General features: G+C 38.8%; 1 protein-coding gene across 7 annotated transcripts in view; it reads right to left on the bottom strand.

Annotated features, from left to right (window-relative positions):
- Nucleotides 1–9,436, bottom strand: part of CPLANE1 (ciliogenesis and planar polarity effector complex subunit 1) — a 94,993-nt gene extending 85,557 nt beyond the window's left edge. For 4 of the 7 annotated variants that reach the window (XM_010977584.3, XM_031444124.2, XM_031444117.2 and 1 more), the window contains exons 1-7: nt 8,877–9,430; nt 4,705–4,831; nt 3,538–3,673; nt 3,303–3,422; nt 2,640–2,872; nt 1,596–1,702; nt 344–500 (exon numbers count right to left, since the gene is read on the bottom strand). In XM_010977584.3, coding sequence (XP_010975886.3) covers nt 344–500; nt 1,596–1,702; nt 2,640–2,872; nt 3,303–3,422; nt 3,538–3,673; nt 4,705–4,785 — 834 coding nt within the window. In that variant the 5' untranslated portion in view covers nt 4,786–4,831; nt 8,877–9,430. Of the gene's footprint in view, nt 1–343; nt 501–1,595; nt 1,703–2,639; nt 2,873–3,302; nt 3,423–3,505; nt 3,674–4,704; nt 4,832–8,876 lie in introns of those variants that run through there. The other 3 variants (XM_064480143.1, XM_031444129.2, XM_031444136.2) reach the window with 3 other exon arrangements.
- Between the last annotated feature and the right edge of the window lie 6,276 nt (nt 9,437–15,712).

Genomic DNA, 15,712 nt, shown 5'->3' on the forward strand with positions numbered 1-15,712 from the left:
ATTATATCAATGAACTATCTAGAGACTTTCCCAACTGGCAAGGCAATACTGACCACCTATAAGTCTTCTTTCTTTTATACTACATTTCAGGAGTATCAGTTACCACTTTGCCTTTCTTTCTTTCTTTTCCACTATCCTCTTTTCACTTCTAAGGGTCAAATTCTGAAAATTATGGCAGCTAATTTTAAAAATTTTACCAATTTACAACATCAAGTTGGATCAGAAACCACCAATTTAAAGAACATAAAGTAGTATTAAGAAGAAAAAAAAACTATCTTAAGGGTAAAAAAAAAAATCTCAAAACTGAACTAAACTCTTTTTTACAGGTTACTAATTTACTGACCTTCGGGTCTTTCTGATTAAGAGTTACTGCCAGGGTAAGTCCGTCTCTTGAAAAGGCAGAAATTAGAGCTCCTCTTGACTTTACTGATTCACACTTAGGAATCAGACTGTGCAGAAGGCAGTCTTGTTGTGCCCATTGAACATGGTATGTCAATGATCTAAGAAAGTAATGAGCTAATTGAAAACAGGAAATATGCATATATATACATTTCACTACAAAAAAATAAAGGGTCCAACTAAATTCCTACATGTGTACATATATATGGGGTCTCTTAGCAACTGTTTGGAAGTTCCATATAGGGCGCAAAAGAGCAATTGCTAGTTAAACAAGCAAGATCCATATCAGGGTTTTGTTAGTAATGGCATGTTCTGTAGCCAACCCAAACACATCTGCATCCACTAAAGGTTTACATACAATATTTCCACATTACTGCACACATTTTTACACAGATTAAATAGAGAAGAGGGGATTTTTAGGATAGTGGCACTGATAAGAGGATGGTTACAGCCATATGTGTATTTATCAAAGGCCATCTAGCTGTACATTTAAGATTTGTTCATTTTACTTTATATAAATTATACTTTAATAAAAGTACTGCTAGCATAGAAAACAAAGAAAATAAACAGAAAAAACAAAAAACCCTCACTGTTTTACTAAATCTTAGTCATTATATGCTTTTTCAAAAATTTTATTTTATTTTATTTTTTTGTGGGAGAAAGTAATTAGGTCTATTTATTTATTTTTAGAGGAGGTGCCGAGGATTGAACCCAGGACTTCACACATGCTAAGCATGGGCTCTACCACTTGAACTATATCTTCCCCCAGTCATTATATGCTTTTAATGTATTTTGTTTTATTGGGCTTTTAGAATAAAACTATTTTAAATGTAAAAAACGTGCACATTTAAAAGGTATAGCAGTGAATTCAGTAAGTTATGTCCTTTAAAAACTCCAACTGAATTACTTTTCAAAAGAGTTACTTTATAGTCTTAAGACAAGTAAAGCCATAGTCTGCCGTACCTTTCATGTATTCTCGATTCCAAGAAGGAAAACAAAATAAAAACAAGAAAAACTTTCTAGAATAAATATATAAAAGGAAAATTAAAGAAACAGAACAATACTTAAAGGAAGAAAGGATTTGTAAAGCGTCAGAAGTTCAAATTCACATTTCATTTACTAATCTTATTATGCATTTGTGGGCCAAGAGATAATAATGTTTTATAAAACAAGGAAGAAGGAAACATTTACCTCACCTCATAGGTGTAAGTGCATTTTCATGCCACCGAATTGCTAGAAATGTTAACTTCAGGCTTTCCCCGGAATAGAAAGCAAATGAACACAAGCAGCAGTCTCCAAATAACTGCAGGCAAATTTAATACACTTTAGTACGTAATTAATCTGAAGATAAGTCAAGATCTATGCAACATACATTTGTCATCATAAATAAAATAAATGAAACATATCAAGATCCTGCTTGTATTTTTATTCTTAACATGTAGCTTAACATTAAGCTGGCGGGAGGGTATAGCTTAGTGTAGAGCGTGTGCTTAGCACGCACGAGGTCCTGGGTTCAATCCCCAGTACCCCCATTAAAAAATAAGTAAGTAAATAAATGAATAAATGAATAAACCTAATTACCTCCCCCCAACACCCCCAAAATTTTTTTTAATTAAGCTAAAGACTAAGTAATTTATTTCTGAGCCAGAGGCATGTCTCAAATGGGAAATCAAGGTGAACTTTACTCTCTTAAGAAAACACTGCCATTTATTTATATATGCTTACATATTTATTTTTCTCTTTTATAGTTACATATTATTTAAAATGGGGCACTATTGGTGGGGGTTGAGGGAGGTATAGGAAAACAATAAAACTTCAAAATGCAATTTCTCACAATAGTGGACTGGGTAATAAAATGCATACAAAGAGCTATTTTAAATGTTTTTTTAGTTAGTGAATGTGTTATTTCCTGGGAATAATTGGCTTAGTTAATATCAACAATTCTAGCTTTTTTGATCACAAAACCAGTTATATTCCAAAACTAGGGAAAAGTAAAACTAGGGAAAGACAAAGGAAGCTCCAAGTTCAAACCATTTTTAATAAACATCTTTCAAAATGTGACCAAGAAATATAAAAATTTTTTTTTCCATGATAATTTTACAATTACTGTGACAATGCATGATGACTGGAAATACATAGCTATGTCATTATACACTCTGTTCAACAGCTTCCCAGGTGGTGTCTGCTCTTTGAGTCTGAGATCTCAACTTCTATAACACCTTGTCTGATTTGGATTTTACCTCATTTTTTATAAAAACAGCATGTACTACAGCTTCTTTATCTTCAGGGGAAGGCAAAGGCACTGCTTCTTCAGGCATAACTTGGGACCACTGGCCCACCAATGTAGGGCTTTTAGAAGATAAGATATTCTTGAATTCCAAATGTTCCCAAAGAAACATCCATCCAGAAGGAGTTACAAGCAGCACTCTTTTCCCACTGCCAGATACATACAAGTACAGTCTCAAAGAGCTTGCTAAAAAAAAAACAAAAAGTACTGAAACCTCTGAAGCCTGAATTCTCCCACAAAGTACTAATTTTATCTATTCTGACAGTAAGGAACCTAAATGATGTTTCCATTCAGGATGTAAGACTAATCAGAAGTACAATAATAATAACTTTTAACATGTACTTATTATGAGATACCAGGAACCCATTGCTACCATAGGTATGTTAGGCATGCCAGACTTTCTTCAAGATGAATATGTCTTACAAATGAACACCACCAAAGAAATATTTACATACAAATATTTACATAAATATTTACATATATACATATATTTACATAAATATATATATATATTTACACAAAGATATATTTTTAAGACAGTGAGAGGAAAATGTTTTATCCTCTTTTCCTCCTAAATATCAAGTCAAACCAGTTTAAACAAATAAAAAACTCCCACCTACTGCAGCTTTAATCATTTCCTTAGGCTTTTCAGTTGCTTGTATAGTTTTCAAACAATCTTGATCTTTGTTCCAAAGGAAAAGCTCCCCTGTAGCAAGTACCCCAGCCAGCCAGGCATCTGTTTCCAAAAAGAAAATGCAATACTTACAATCTAATATTTCCCTTAATATTACTCCCAAGTTATTAAAAAGTACAGTTTACCTAGGCTTTTGAAAAGATCAGTATTACTTAACCATTATTGGATGTTGTTAGGACTATAACATCCTTCAACAAAGGCTGAAGACTAGGAATTTTCTTCTTTGTCCTTCCTGATAGCAAATTAATTTCATTTATGAATTTATCATCCAAAAGAAAAACAGCTTCATTTTCCTAAAAGAAGAAATAAGATATAAGAGGTGTCAGAAATTCATTCAACCTCTTACCTAAATAAACTATCCTAGAAAGGAAAATACAGTGACATTTAAGAAAGATTATTTATTTCTATATGCTACACATCACAGAGTGAACAATAAGGTTGATTATGGAACCTGAAGATTTTTCATCCTATCTTAAAGTACCTCTTGTTAGAATTACTAGGTAGGATGAATTAATGGTTACACTGAAATTTCTTTGAAGTTTAGAATTATAGGAGTATCTTCCAATTCTGCTAGCCTAATCTGAGTCTTCTGCTGTTTAATCTCATCAATCTGAACAGCAGTATGGGCAGGTTTTTAAATTATTTACTTAGACTAAAATAGATACGACTTTTCATTTCTGAAGCAGTGTCATGCTATTCCTAGACTTCAGTTTTAGAAAATATCGGGAAAATGCTCTGAGCTTACTGGAAAACTTCCAGTTGGACATGAGGCTGCTTCATCACCTGTGTGGTCATTCCAAGATTCACCAGGACACAAGACTCATTAAACAAGCGTCTCTGCTCAGAAAGACCCTGTAGTTGTTAGTTTGCAGAGTGAAAGCCATGCTCATCCTCAACAACTGCAGAGAGGCTTTCTGGCTGTGCAATTTCAAAAACTGGGACCTTGCAAGGTAAGAGATTACATCCCAGAATTCCCAGGAGAGCAGAGCAGAGGAGAGCGAGGATGACACATTATCCCAGTCTCCAAGAGCAAAGCAACAGAGGACAGTGAAACGATGAAGCAAGTGATGGAGAAAAGGAGCAAGAGAGTGATGAGAGTGGTGACAACTCTGATTACATCACAGAAAGACTGATGCCCCCTTCCTATCTCTGCCAGCTTCTTACTACACAAATACACAAAACCCTGTTCCCTGTTCAGTGGGCAGGTGATCCTTCTACACATATTTTATTTTTTAAAGGTCACAGAACTTTCTTCAATCTTAGAGGCAAAGCATACATTTAATATATATTACAACTGATACTATTTGAGTAAAGAAAAACCTACCTGTCCCAGCCAGGAGACTCGGGGCCAGGGTTTTTTCTGCTTGATACTTGTTGATGTCAAAACTTCTAATCGTATCTCCATGCTTGTTAAGATATCAATGACCAATTAAGTAAAAAGCCACAAGATGCTGTAAAAAACAACAAAAGATAACATCCCATAATACTTACTGAGGATCTTAGTTTAAAATTTTCATAAAGTTTCGGTAAATTACTTTTTCATTAGCTCAAGTTAACCCTATTTTTAAGGTAAAATGTTGACAATGTATTCAGTATCTCATATCTTGAATAGTCAGGCAAAATGAATTTGCTTCTTTGACAAGTAATTTCTCAGGCCATGAAGATAAATATGAACTAGGACAACATCTTGCCAATATAGTTTCTATGTGATGTGATTTTCTCAATGAGGTAAGTTGTATTTTCCAAAGATGGCTACAAGAATATCTCCCATTTCATATGCTCTTCTTACACCGTGACTCACATTTTTCTCATTAAGAGCTCTGGTTTATGCATCATCCCTAAAAACTGGGTGGGATTTTGACTCCTCTGAACAAGACTACAATGGAAGTGATGTTATGTATTTTCCAATGCTAGATCATCCAAGGCTAAGCCACCGAGCTGTAAGAAAGCCCAAACTAACCAACATAAAAATGAAGCCCTGAGATAATATCAAGTAAAGATGCCCAGCAAGTCCTCATGCTGGGTGTGGGGATAGTTGCAGTAGAGGCCAAAAACAGTCTGTCAGAGCCCAACTAGGGTGAGGGGAGCGAATATGGGGTGAATGGTCCATTCTTGGGTGACTGGGAGGATGTTCATGCAGTGGGAGAGCCTGGCACAGCGTGTTGGAGCCAAGCAAAGTGAGGACATAGAAGCCATAACGAAAGGGATCCCAAAGACCAAACTGAGGACAATCTGAGCATCAAAATAAATTATAGTAATTATTTTATAATCCATGGAATAAAATGGGAAACCATGAATCCATAAATTAAAGTATTACTTATTAATCAGTAAGTTGAATATCTGTTAAAAATGGCATATCTATATTGTTTCAAAATATCTCCCTATAAAATACTCATTAATTACAAAAGACAAAAGAGTAACTTTACAACGAAGAAACAAGGCAGATTCCATCTAAGCCAGTGATCAAAATGAAAATGATCAGAAATGGGACAAATAGAAATCATCTGCCACCTAATCATTAAAATGAGAAAAAAATCTCTGGAACATAAGTGTAAAAGAACATAACCTGAATCTAATCACAAGGAAATACAAGGGAAATCCAAACTGAGGGACATTCCACAAAATAACTGATCTGTAACCTTCTATGAAAGTTGGGAAAAGATTGAGAAACTGGTCCCAAACAAAAAACCTGACAACTAAATGCAGTAATTGTAAATTTTTATCCTTTCATAATAAAGGACAATATTAGATAGCTGTAAAATCCTGAATAGGAAGAGAAACTGAGGATTAGATGGCTGTTAATACATGAATGTATCAGTATACAAATCACTATTTCTACCTCTATCCTCTAAAAAGACCAAAAGTAATTACAGCCTAGTAACAATGAGCAAACTTAACACTCAGATCTTTTTTTTTTTTTTTTAACACCCAGATCTTGATTTCTAAATACCATTCTTCAGTAAGAGGAACTAGAGCACTCCTGGGAGAAACTGCTGATTTCAGGGTTGGGGTAGGAAAGGAACCAGATGGACCTGGAATATCTTGTGGTCCAAAGTAAAGAAGTAAATGTATGGTAGAGGCATGTCAAAAAGAAAAAGAATGAGACTGAAGAGCCAAATCTGGGACACTGTGAGTGTCAAAATAAATAAGATGAGCAACAGGTTAGTCTATTAAGTAAAGTAAGGATAAATGAGACCACACTTTATATGGTGGTAGATGTGGAATATCAACATTTTGCAATGATCATAGTAAAAACTGATTCACAAAAGAACTATCAATGGATGCTAAATCAAACAGAAAGAGAGGGAGGATTCTGATGAGGAATAGGATATTTACACAACCTAGCGGTATAATCCCACAAATTACTTCATAATTTACAAAAAAAAAGAGAAAAGAAAAAATACCAATAGTGGAGAAAAGGGATAATATCTTAACCTATAAGGGGCAGACAGTATACTCCTTTGGTTGTGATAACTTGAAAAAGACAGAACTTTACTTATATAATATTTCCACCAAAAAAATCCAAACCTAAGTCTATGCATGAGGAAACTAATCCAAATTGAGGAAAATACGATTTCTTAAAAATGTCACTGTCATCAAAATAAAGGCTCAAGATCTGTTCCAAGTTAAAGAAGATTAACAATATAAGACATAAGTGCAATGTAATATCCTGAATTATATCCTGCACCAGAAATTTTGCTATAAAGAATATTATTGTGACAAGTGACATACTTGGAATATGGGCTGTAATATAGATAAAAATAATGTTATCATTGCTAAAATTCCTGAACCGCTTAACTGTCCTTGTTTATGTAAAAGAATACCATTGCTCTTAGGAAATGTGCATGGTACTGAGTATCAAGGTGGAAAGAGGCATGATGTATGCAAGCCACTCTCAAATAGTTCAGAATGCTGGAGAGGGTGTGAGGAAAAGGAAACCCTCCTATACTGTTGATGGGAAGGTAGTTTGGTGCAGCTATTATGGAAAATAGTATGGAGATGCCTCAAAAATCTAAAAATAGACTCACCATATGATCCAGCAATCCCATTCCTGGGCATATATCTGGAGGGAACGCTCATTCAAAAAGATACATGCACCCCAATGTTCATAGCAGCACTATTTACAATAGCCAAGACACAGAAACAACCTAAATGTCCATCAACAGATGACTGGATAAAGAAGTTGTGGTATATTTATACAATGGAATACTACTCAGCCATAAAAAAGAATAAAAATGATCCCATGTACAGCAACACAGATAGACCTGGAGATAGTCATTCTAAGTGAAGTAAGTCCAAAAGAGAAAGAAAAATACCATATTATAGCACTTATATATGGAATCTAAAAAAAAAAAAAAGACACAAATGAACTTATTCAGAAAACAGAAACAGATTCATAAACACAGAAAATTTATGGCTATTGGGGGGAAAGAGGTGGGAAGGGATACATTTGGAGTTTGAGATTTGCAAATTCTAACTACTATATATAAAGTAGATGAACAAAAAATGAACAAGTTTCTACTGTACAGCACAGGGAATTATATTCAATACCTTGTAGTGAGCTATAATGAAAAAGAATATGAAAGGGAACATATGTACGTATATGTATAACTAAAACATGCTGTACATCACAAATTGATATGACATTGTAAACTGACTATACTTCAATTAGAAGAAAACAGAAAAAAGAAACTGATCAAATAGTTCAGAAAAAAGTGTGTGCACAAGTATAAAGAGAAGGATAAAGATGAACAAAATAAAAATAAGTGGCCAATCTGGATAATGTTTAGGAGTTCTTTATATTATTCTTGCAACTTCTTGTAAACTTAAAATTATTTCAGATTTTAAAAAGACAATCAGGGAAAATTGAATGTGACTAGATAGTAGATGATACCAAGGAATTAATGTTATTTTTTGGTGATGTGTGGTAACTCCACTTTTTTAAAGAACCCTTTCCTCTCCTAGATTAGAGATTCAGTATATACTTAAATACTTACGCCAGGGATTTGCTGTAAATACTCCCTATGTATACTTATGAGTTTGTCAATTAAAATGTAAAGGATAAAAAGAGCTAATCATTTCAAGATGTAAAGATAGAGCCCTACAGAATTTGATGATGGATGGTTTTCTATCTTTTAAAACTCTAAAAATCACCTCCTGTAATGTAGCAGAGGTTATTTTTGCTACATACTGAACTGGCACTCAAAACACTAATGCTACATACGGATGGATACTAACAAACATCACGAAACAAGTCAAATTAGTTAATGGAAGAAAGATATAAAAATAAACTCTACCACACTCACAAAATATGCGAGAGAAGAAATATGTAAAGTCCACCCCTTAAAAGCACCTTTATTTAAAACACACTGGCAAAAGCAATTTCAAGAGAATAATCCAAGTTGTTCTGTGGTTTCCACAACAGACAAGTCTAAAAATTGGCGTCCATTCCTGAGCGTTCAATTTATCACCCACTAAGGTCAACACAGGAGTTACCTTAAGAGCACGTCGCAGAAATCAACCCCAGGGGACTCCTTTGAGGTTCCCAACCGGATCCTGCGCGGCAGGGCGGCCCTCTACTCCGCGAGGTGCCACCGCGGTGCCCACCGGGGACGGCACTGGAGCTGGAGGACCCGGTCTGGGGCCGAGGTCTGGGCCGAACCAGATTTCGTCCCCAGCCAGCTCCCAGCAACCTGGGCCGCTCGGAGCCCACGCACCTCCGTCGGCCTGAAGATGCTGCGGCGGGAGGACGACGCGGGGGAAGCCGGGGGACCGGGCAGAGGGACAGGACGAGGCAGCTGGGTGCGGCGGGGGATGGCGGGGCTGGGGGAGGTCGCGGGCGTGCAGGACAGGAGGGTGTGAGGGGGACCGAGGAGCCCGAGGACGCCGGGCCCGACGCCGAGGGGAGGAGGCTGGGGCCGTGAGGGGCAGGAATCTGCGGGCAGTTACCTCCGCCAGGGCCCAGGGCGTCCGGGGCGGGAAGGCGCGGCGAGGTCGAGGGCGAAGCGGGCAGCGCGGCGGCGAGGCGGGAGGGCGGCGGCCGCGGGCCCAGCCGCCAGCCCTGAAGCGATTCTGCGCTCTGGCGACGGCCGAGGGCGGGGAAGGGGACGCGGGCGAGCGCCGCCAGTGCGCCTGCTCCGAGCCAGCCGGGAGCGCGGGCGGGAGGCTCCAGGTGCTCCTCCCTCCTCTTCTCCAGGGCCCCTCCGGGTTCCCGCTCTCTTCCTCCCGCGGTCCTGCGCCTCCGCACCGCCTCCCCCGCCCCCGTCTCCTCCGCTCGGCTGCTTCTCCTCCCGCTCGCGGTCTCCTTCTCGGCTTCGGCAGGTCCTTCTGTCTTCGCCTTCCCGGTGCGCTCCTCAGACACACGCCTTTGAGTGCCCAGGCGTTGTGCAGGGCTTTCCAGGAAACCGTTTTTAATACCGACTAATAGGTAAATCACGGGATGTCGCCACCCTAGTGGAGACCTCCATAGACCCGAGAATAAAGGAGTAGTACACTGCCCTGCACAGATCAGGTTGGGCAACTTAAGGCGCTAAGGAAAGCGTGTCAGTACTCTGAATTCCTAGTGACTTGCTAATTTACTACACTGTTACCGCCCTTGTGCTGGTCCTGCCGACTGAGGGGGAACAGGGTACAAGAACACGCAGCTCTAGGGCTATGTTTGGCTTGGGAAGGCAGTTTTCTGTAGCTTAAATTTGTGTGCCTTAAGCAGGGGCATGCTGTCCGTTTCCCTACCCGCCCTTCTCTTCACTCGCTGATGTCACTAAGTCACTGGCCTGGTGTTTGAAGGCACTTGGGCTTGTTACCTTTGGCTAGGCTAGGTATGTTCCGCTGAGTAAATGGCTCAGCTCTCTCAGATGGAAAGCTATCAGCTTGGTTTATCTTAGCAAACAAAGGGTACAAGGCAGGAGAACTGTGTGTCTGAGGCCATTCTCCCTCTACAGGGTGAATTATAAGCTAAGGTCTATTATAGGATGGAGTGGTGTGTTATCTAGGGTTAAGACTATGCTGCCATATCAAAAAGCCTCTACTATAAATAAGTAGCCTGGAGAATATAGACAATTATTTCTCTCTTGTGTAACTATTACAAGGTGAGTGATTCAGTTTGGCAGAGTAGCTCTGCTCCACACAGTTATTCAGAGATCCAGGCTTCTTTGAGATCCTCGGTCTGTAATTCTCCAGTGTCTCATTGCATAATAAAGACTGAGTCCCAGTGGATTCCAGCCAAAGGGAAGGGGAAAAAGAGAAAGCATACCCACAGTCTGGAGACCTAGGCACAGAAGTAGTACACAATATTTCTGCTTGTGTTATTTTGGAGAGAACTCAGTCACCTGGTCACACCTATGGGAAATGTGGATTAGCAAGGTACCTAGAAAGACTGAAAGAATGTTTCAGTGGACAAATAGCAATCTTTATCACAAGTGGTTAGAACATAAAAAATAATAATACCTATTTCCTGCCTTCTGGGGTATCACAGTTTTGGTGAGGAGATAGGAGAGTATGTAACTAGCTACTGTAAGGAACATGCTGTAAGAACCCAAAGAAAAAAATGACTTAGAACTGTATTTCACAAAATTTAATGTACATATGAATCACCTGGGAATCTTGTTAAGTTGCAAATTCTCATAGGTCTGGAGTGGCTAGAGCCTTAAGATCGGCTCTCCTAACAAGCTCCCAGGTGATGCCGATGCTGCTGGTCCTTGGACCACACTTCGAGTAGCAAGTGGTTGCAGATGCAGCGAACAACACAACGGGAATGGCATGTGAGCTTTGTATTATGCTCAGTGATTAAGAGTCCAGTTTGGGATGTTAGATATTTTATATTCAATTCCCAGTTTTGACTTACTGGCTGATTTAAATTGCTTATCTTTAAACCTAATAAAGATCCAAGTAACAGAGAACCCCACACAGACTGGATTTAACAATGTTAGAAGTTGATTGGCTCATCAACCTAGAAGTTCAGCAGGTTTCTTAAACGTTTTGATCAGGCAGGACCTTTGTTCTGTTTTCCCCAAATTCTCTTCACTCTGCCTTTTGTCTTCAGGCTGGCTTCTTTTTGTGGTAAAGTGAGAAGATGGCACATCTACTTATTTTACAAGGAAAGTGTAGTTTAAATTTTTTTTCTGTAATTAAACGTTCTTCATGAGCCTCTACCCCACGATGTAGCAGGGAAAATCTTTACCTTGACAATTAATGGTACTTCCATTTCTTCTTTTGTAAAATCACTTTCAGATAAATGCTCCGTCTTGCAGGTTGTCTTCTCATTCCACTCAGTGTACGGGTAGATTCATTGTGATTGTGGTAGGAGGGGTTATGTGCCCTAAAGGCAATGGGGAAAGAGAGTGCTTGCATTCAAACGTTGTTTTCTATATTCTTAGCCATCACTGCTTCAGGATGTCTGATGCGACTCCTGGGTCTTTTGCTTTGGTGTCCACTGTAGTGTCTGTGATGTAAAGAGTCTCTTATTTCCCCCTTGATGATGCAACCATGCCAACTAAGGCTTGGCCGCATCCTTCATCTCTCCATTCTGTAGCCTTTATGGTGGGATCCCCTTGCTCTCAAGTCCCCCAGAGCATGTGAGAATGTTCCTTGAGCTAGACATAAGAGCTGAGAGCAGGTTAGGAATGATGATTCAGCTCTTTTCTCTAATTATCACACGTTACCATGTTTTATTCTTCTGGGACCATCCCCATATTGGGAGAGAGGAAGCATCCTACAGAACAATCTTTTCTAATAACTGGGAAAAGCTACTTTGCTCTCTACTTTCTCTTTAACCACATCCCCACGAGATTTTACCTCGAAATATATGCATATCTGATTCCTTGTTTCCACTAAGTTGGGGGAGAAGGGGACTCTCTTTTTCCTCCTGAATAGTACTTCTCTTACACATATTCTGAGTCCTCTCTGGATGGCTATTATATTGTGACTTATGGCAAAAGTCCAGATTCAGACTTCAATGCTTTGAATTTGATATAACAAGACGTTTAGAGTCCCTTTCTCTGTGAATAAATGTGAACTGTTTAGACAGTTGTCTCACCAAGGAATCAATAATAATTTTGCTTGGAAACCTCAATCTGAAAGCAAAACCTTTGTTCTAGGTGGTTTCTAGCTTCTCTACAAAGGAGTGCATGCCATTGACTCAATGAATGGGTAGTGTGGTAGCTTTATACTATGTCAATTTGGTTAGGCTGAATTACATTTTCCAGAATTCCCTTCCTTGCATGTTTCTAGCTAGAATAGACCACAAGAGCAATTATTCTTATGGGAGAGATTTGAGGGCAGAAGTGAAACAGCAGTCATTTTGTAGCTCACATATGTGGTCATTCATCTGCTGGCATACCTTCTTGTAAGGCAGTGGCAAACTTGCCTCTGCTCTAACTTCCCTTGGATCCTCTTTCAGAGGCTCCAATTCCCATGACACATGTAAGTATTTAGCTCTGAGAAGGTCCCAGCTTCTGCAGGACACCAATACCACTAAGATGAGAAATAACAAGACTTGACATGGGTTTGTGTCTGTCCTCATGAGCTCCAGCTCCAGCTCACAAGTCCCAGGCTTTCCTTACTCTCTTCTGCTTTGCACCTGTCTTCACTTGCTAATTGACTGCTCTGTGAACTTCAAGCTCCAGCATCTGAAGCAAAGACAACAGCCTTACAGAGACTACTTGAACCAGCTCTCATGATTGCATAAGGTCAAATCCCTATAAACACACAAACACACACATTTTCTAGTGCTTCTTTCTCTTTGATTGAACCCTGACTGATATCATGTGCAGCGCAACAAGATTTAACAAATACAAAATTACTTCCCCAAAATTCTTTTAAAAATTTTTTATTGAAGTATAGTTGATTTATGCTGTTAGTTTCTGGTGTATGGCAAAGTGATTCAGTTAAACGTATATTCTTCATATTCTTTTCCATTATGGTTTATTACTGGATATTGAATATAGTTACCTGTGCTATACAGTAGGACTTTGCTGTTTGTCTATTTTATAGATAGTAGTTAGTATCTGCTAATCCCAAACTCCTAATTTATCCCTCAACTACTTCCCCTTTGGTAACTATGTTTGTTTTCTGTGTCTGTGAGTCTTTTTCTGGTTTGTAAATAAGTTCATTTTATCATCTTTTAGATTCCACATATAGGTGATATCATATAGTATTTGTCTTTCTCTTTCTGACTTATTTCACCTAGTATGATAATCTCTAGGTCCATCCATCCAAAATAGTCTTTAAAAATATCATCTCTGTTGTGGTAGCAAAGGGGCTACAGATGTCCCAGATTTTAGATTATCTATCCAAACTTACTCTCCAACAGAAAAAGATCTATTTCTCCAACCTGGGCTTCATTCCGATTGGAACAGCTTAAGTCACATATCCATTTTGAGTCAATCACTTGGCCTTAAAAACAAACAAACAAACAAAAAACAGCACATGCAATGACTGGTTTATGCTCTAGTTAAGTGTCACTGTGATAATGTGAGTTGCAAGACTGCAATGGCAATAATTAATCCTGGACTTCCCCTGTCACCTGAAATGCAACTGTTTTAAGTATGCCTTCCATTGCTTGTCAGTTGGATGGTTAACTTAGGCAGATAACGAGTAAGTAGCCAGAAGTCATTTTGACTATTAAACTGAATTATACAATCAATGAGAGTTGCCAGAGTTGTCAGAGACAACGGACTTTATTTCCCATGGCAAGCACTATGGATCCATATGTCATCCCAAAGGTAGAGACCATGCTCTGATTTCTTTTCCGAGGCTCTACTGCAGCAAGTGGACCCACAGCAACTGTAACCCAATAGATGAGGGGCTGTGATGGATGCCTCAACAGTTTACCAAGCCACTGCCTGGACCTTATCTTTCGATGAGTGTAATCGTACTGATGTAACGTGCATACTTTTAATTTCAGTTCTAAATTTTTTTCTTGTTTAAATGGAAATTGGAGTTGTTCTACTTTCAGAAAACCCATTAGAAGAAAAAAAAAACAACTAAGATAAAGGGAAAAAATAAGTCAAATAATAAGACCTGGGCTATCAGGACAGGACATAGGAAAGAATATGTGCTTTTAGGTAAGGTTCTGTATTTTGATTGAGGTGGTTAGGTAGACAAATGTGTTCACTTTGAGAAAACTTATTATTCTATGATTTGTGTACTTTTCTGTGTGTTATTTTAAAGTTTTTTTTTTTTTAAACATTTGGAAAGCTATCATTTAAACAAAAATAAAACTGCTGACAAAGTGAAGAAGGGTCCTCTATTGGCTCCCCAACAGATTCACCTTTAAAGGATGGGTAGGATTTTGATAGAGAAGTGGAGGAAGATTATGAGTTCAGTTGCATCATATTGAATAAATGTAGGACACTTTCAGGGAATGTAACATAAGCTCCTTATGGCAGATTCTAAGCACAAGGCATCTTTTGGGTGCTGTCTTAGCAGACTCTTTCTTTGAGAAGGATTGCTTCACACACTCAGAGGTGGACCTTAGTAACCGTATTAGTAGTACATAACCCTGTCCTCCTATGTCCTCCCACCCCCAGCTAACTAAATGGGCCCCACAGGACTTAAGGCAGTTGCAGGCTTGTAAATATTTAACAAACTGCTCTAGGAGGTGGGGGAAGAGTCATGATTTATAGCACTGGCCAATTTCTGTGGGGTAAATTTTCCTACCATGACTGCTTTCAAGTTAAAGCCTGACATCAACTGGCTCACAGATTTCCTGAAAATTTAACAATCCACTCTCAAAACCCAGTTCCAGGGGCCTCAGCACACCACTGACTTAAGGCAGGCAAGCCACAATCATCCTGAGAGGGGAGCAGCCCTCGATAGATTTATCAGAAGAGTGAATACGTTTCTTCCCCGAAGCCTACCTCCCCTCACATCTCATTCATTTACACTGAGTCGCATGTCCCAGATAAGTCTCAAGTTTCATGAGACACAAACGCCGTGTGAAGATGAGAGTGTTGTCCTGCTTGGTTTTCACCTGTGAGGATCTACTCTTGATTTATGGAGGGGAAGGGAAGGTGACCTAATGAAATCGGGTTCCTCTTAGGAAGGTGAAAGAAAATGAATGAACAAGAGAGATTTTAAAATTCATTATACCAAGTACCCTTATAATTAGATACCCCAAATCAGGTTGCTAATCAGGAAGAACAGGTCAGGGATAAACAAAAAATAACTAATCATGTACAAGTTCCAGGTACTCTGCATCCTTGCCAATGGCCAGTCTTAAATTTTAGCCATTCTTGTAGATGTGTAGTGGCATCTTATCATAGTTTTAATTTGCATTTCCCTTGTAACAATGTTGAGCTTCTTTTCATGGGTTTATTTGCCCAAGTATCTTT

Source organism: Camelus dromedarius, chromosome 3 (genome assembly GCF_036321535.1).
Source record: "Camelus dromedarius isolate mCamDro1 chromosome 3, mCamDro1.pat, whole genome shotgun sequence".
NCBI classification, from domain to species: domain Eukaryota; kingdom Metazoa; phylum Chordata; class Mammalia; order Artiodactyla; family Camelidae; genus Camelus; species Camelus dromedarius.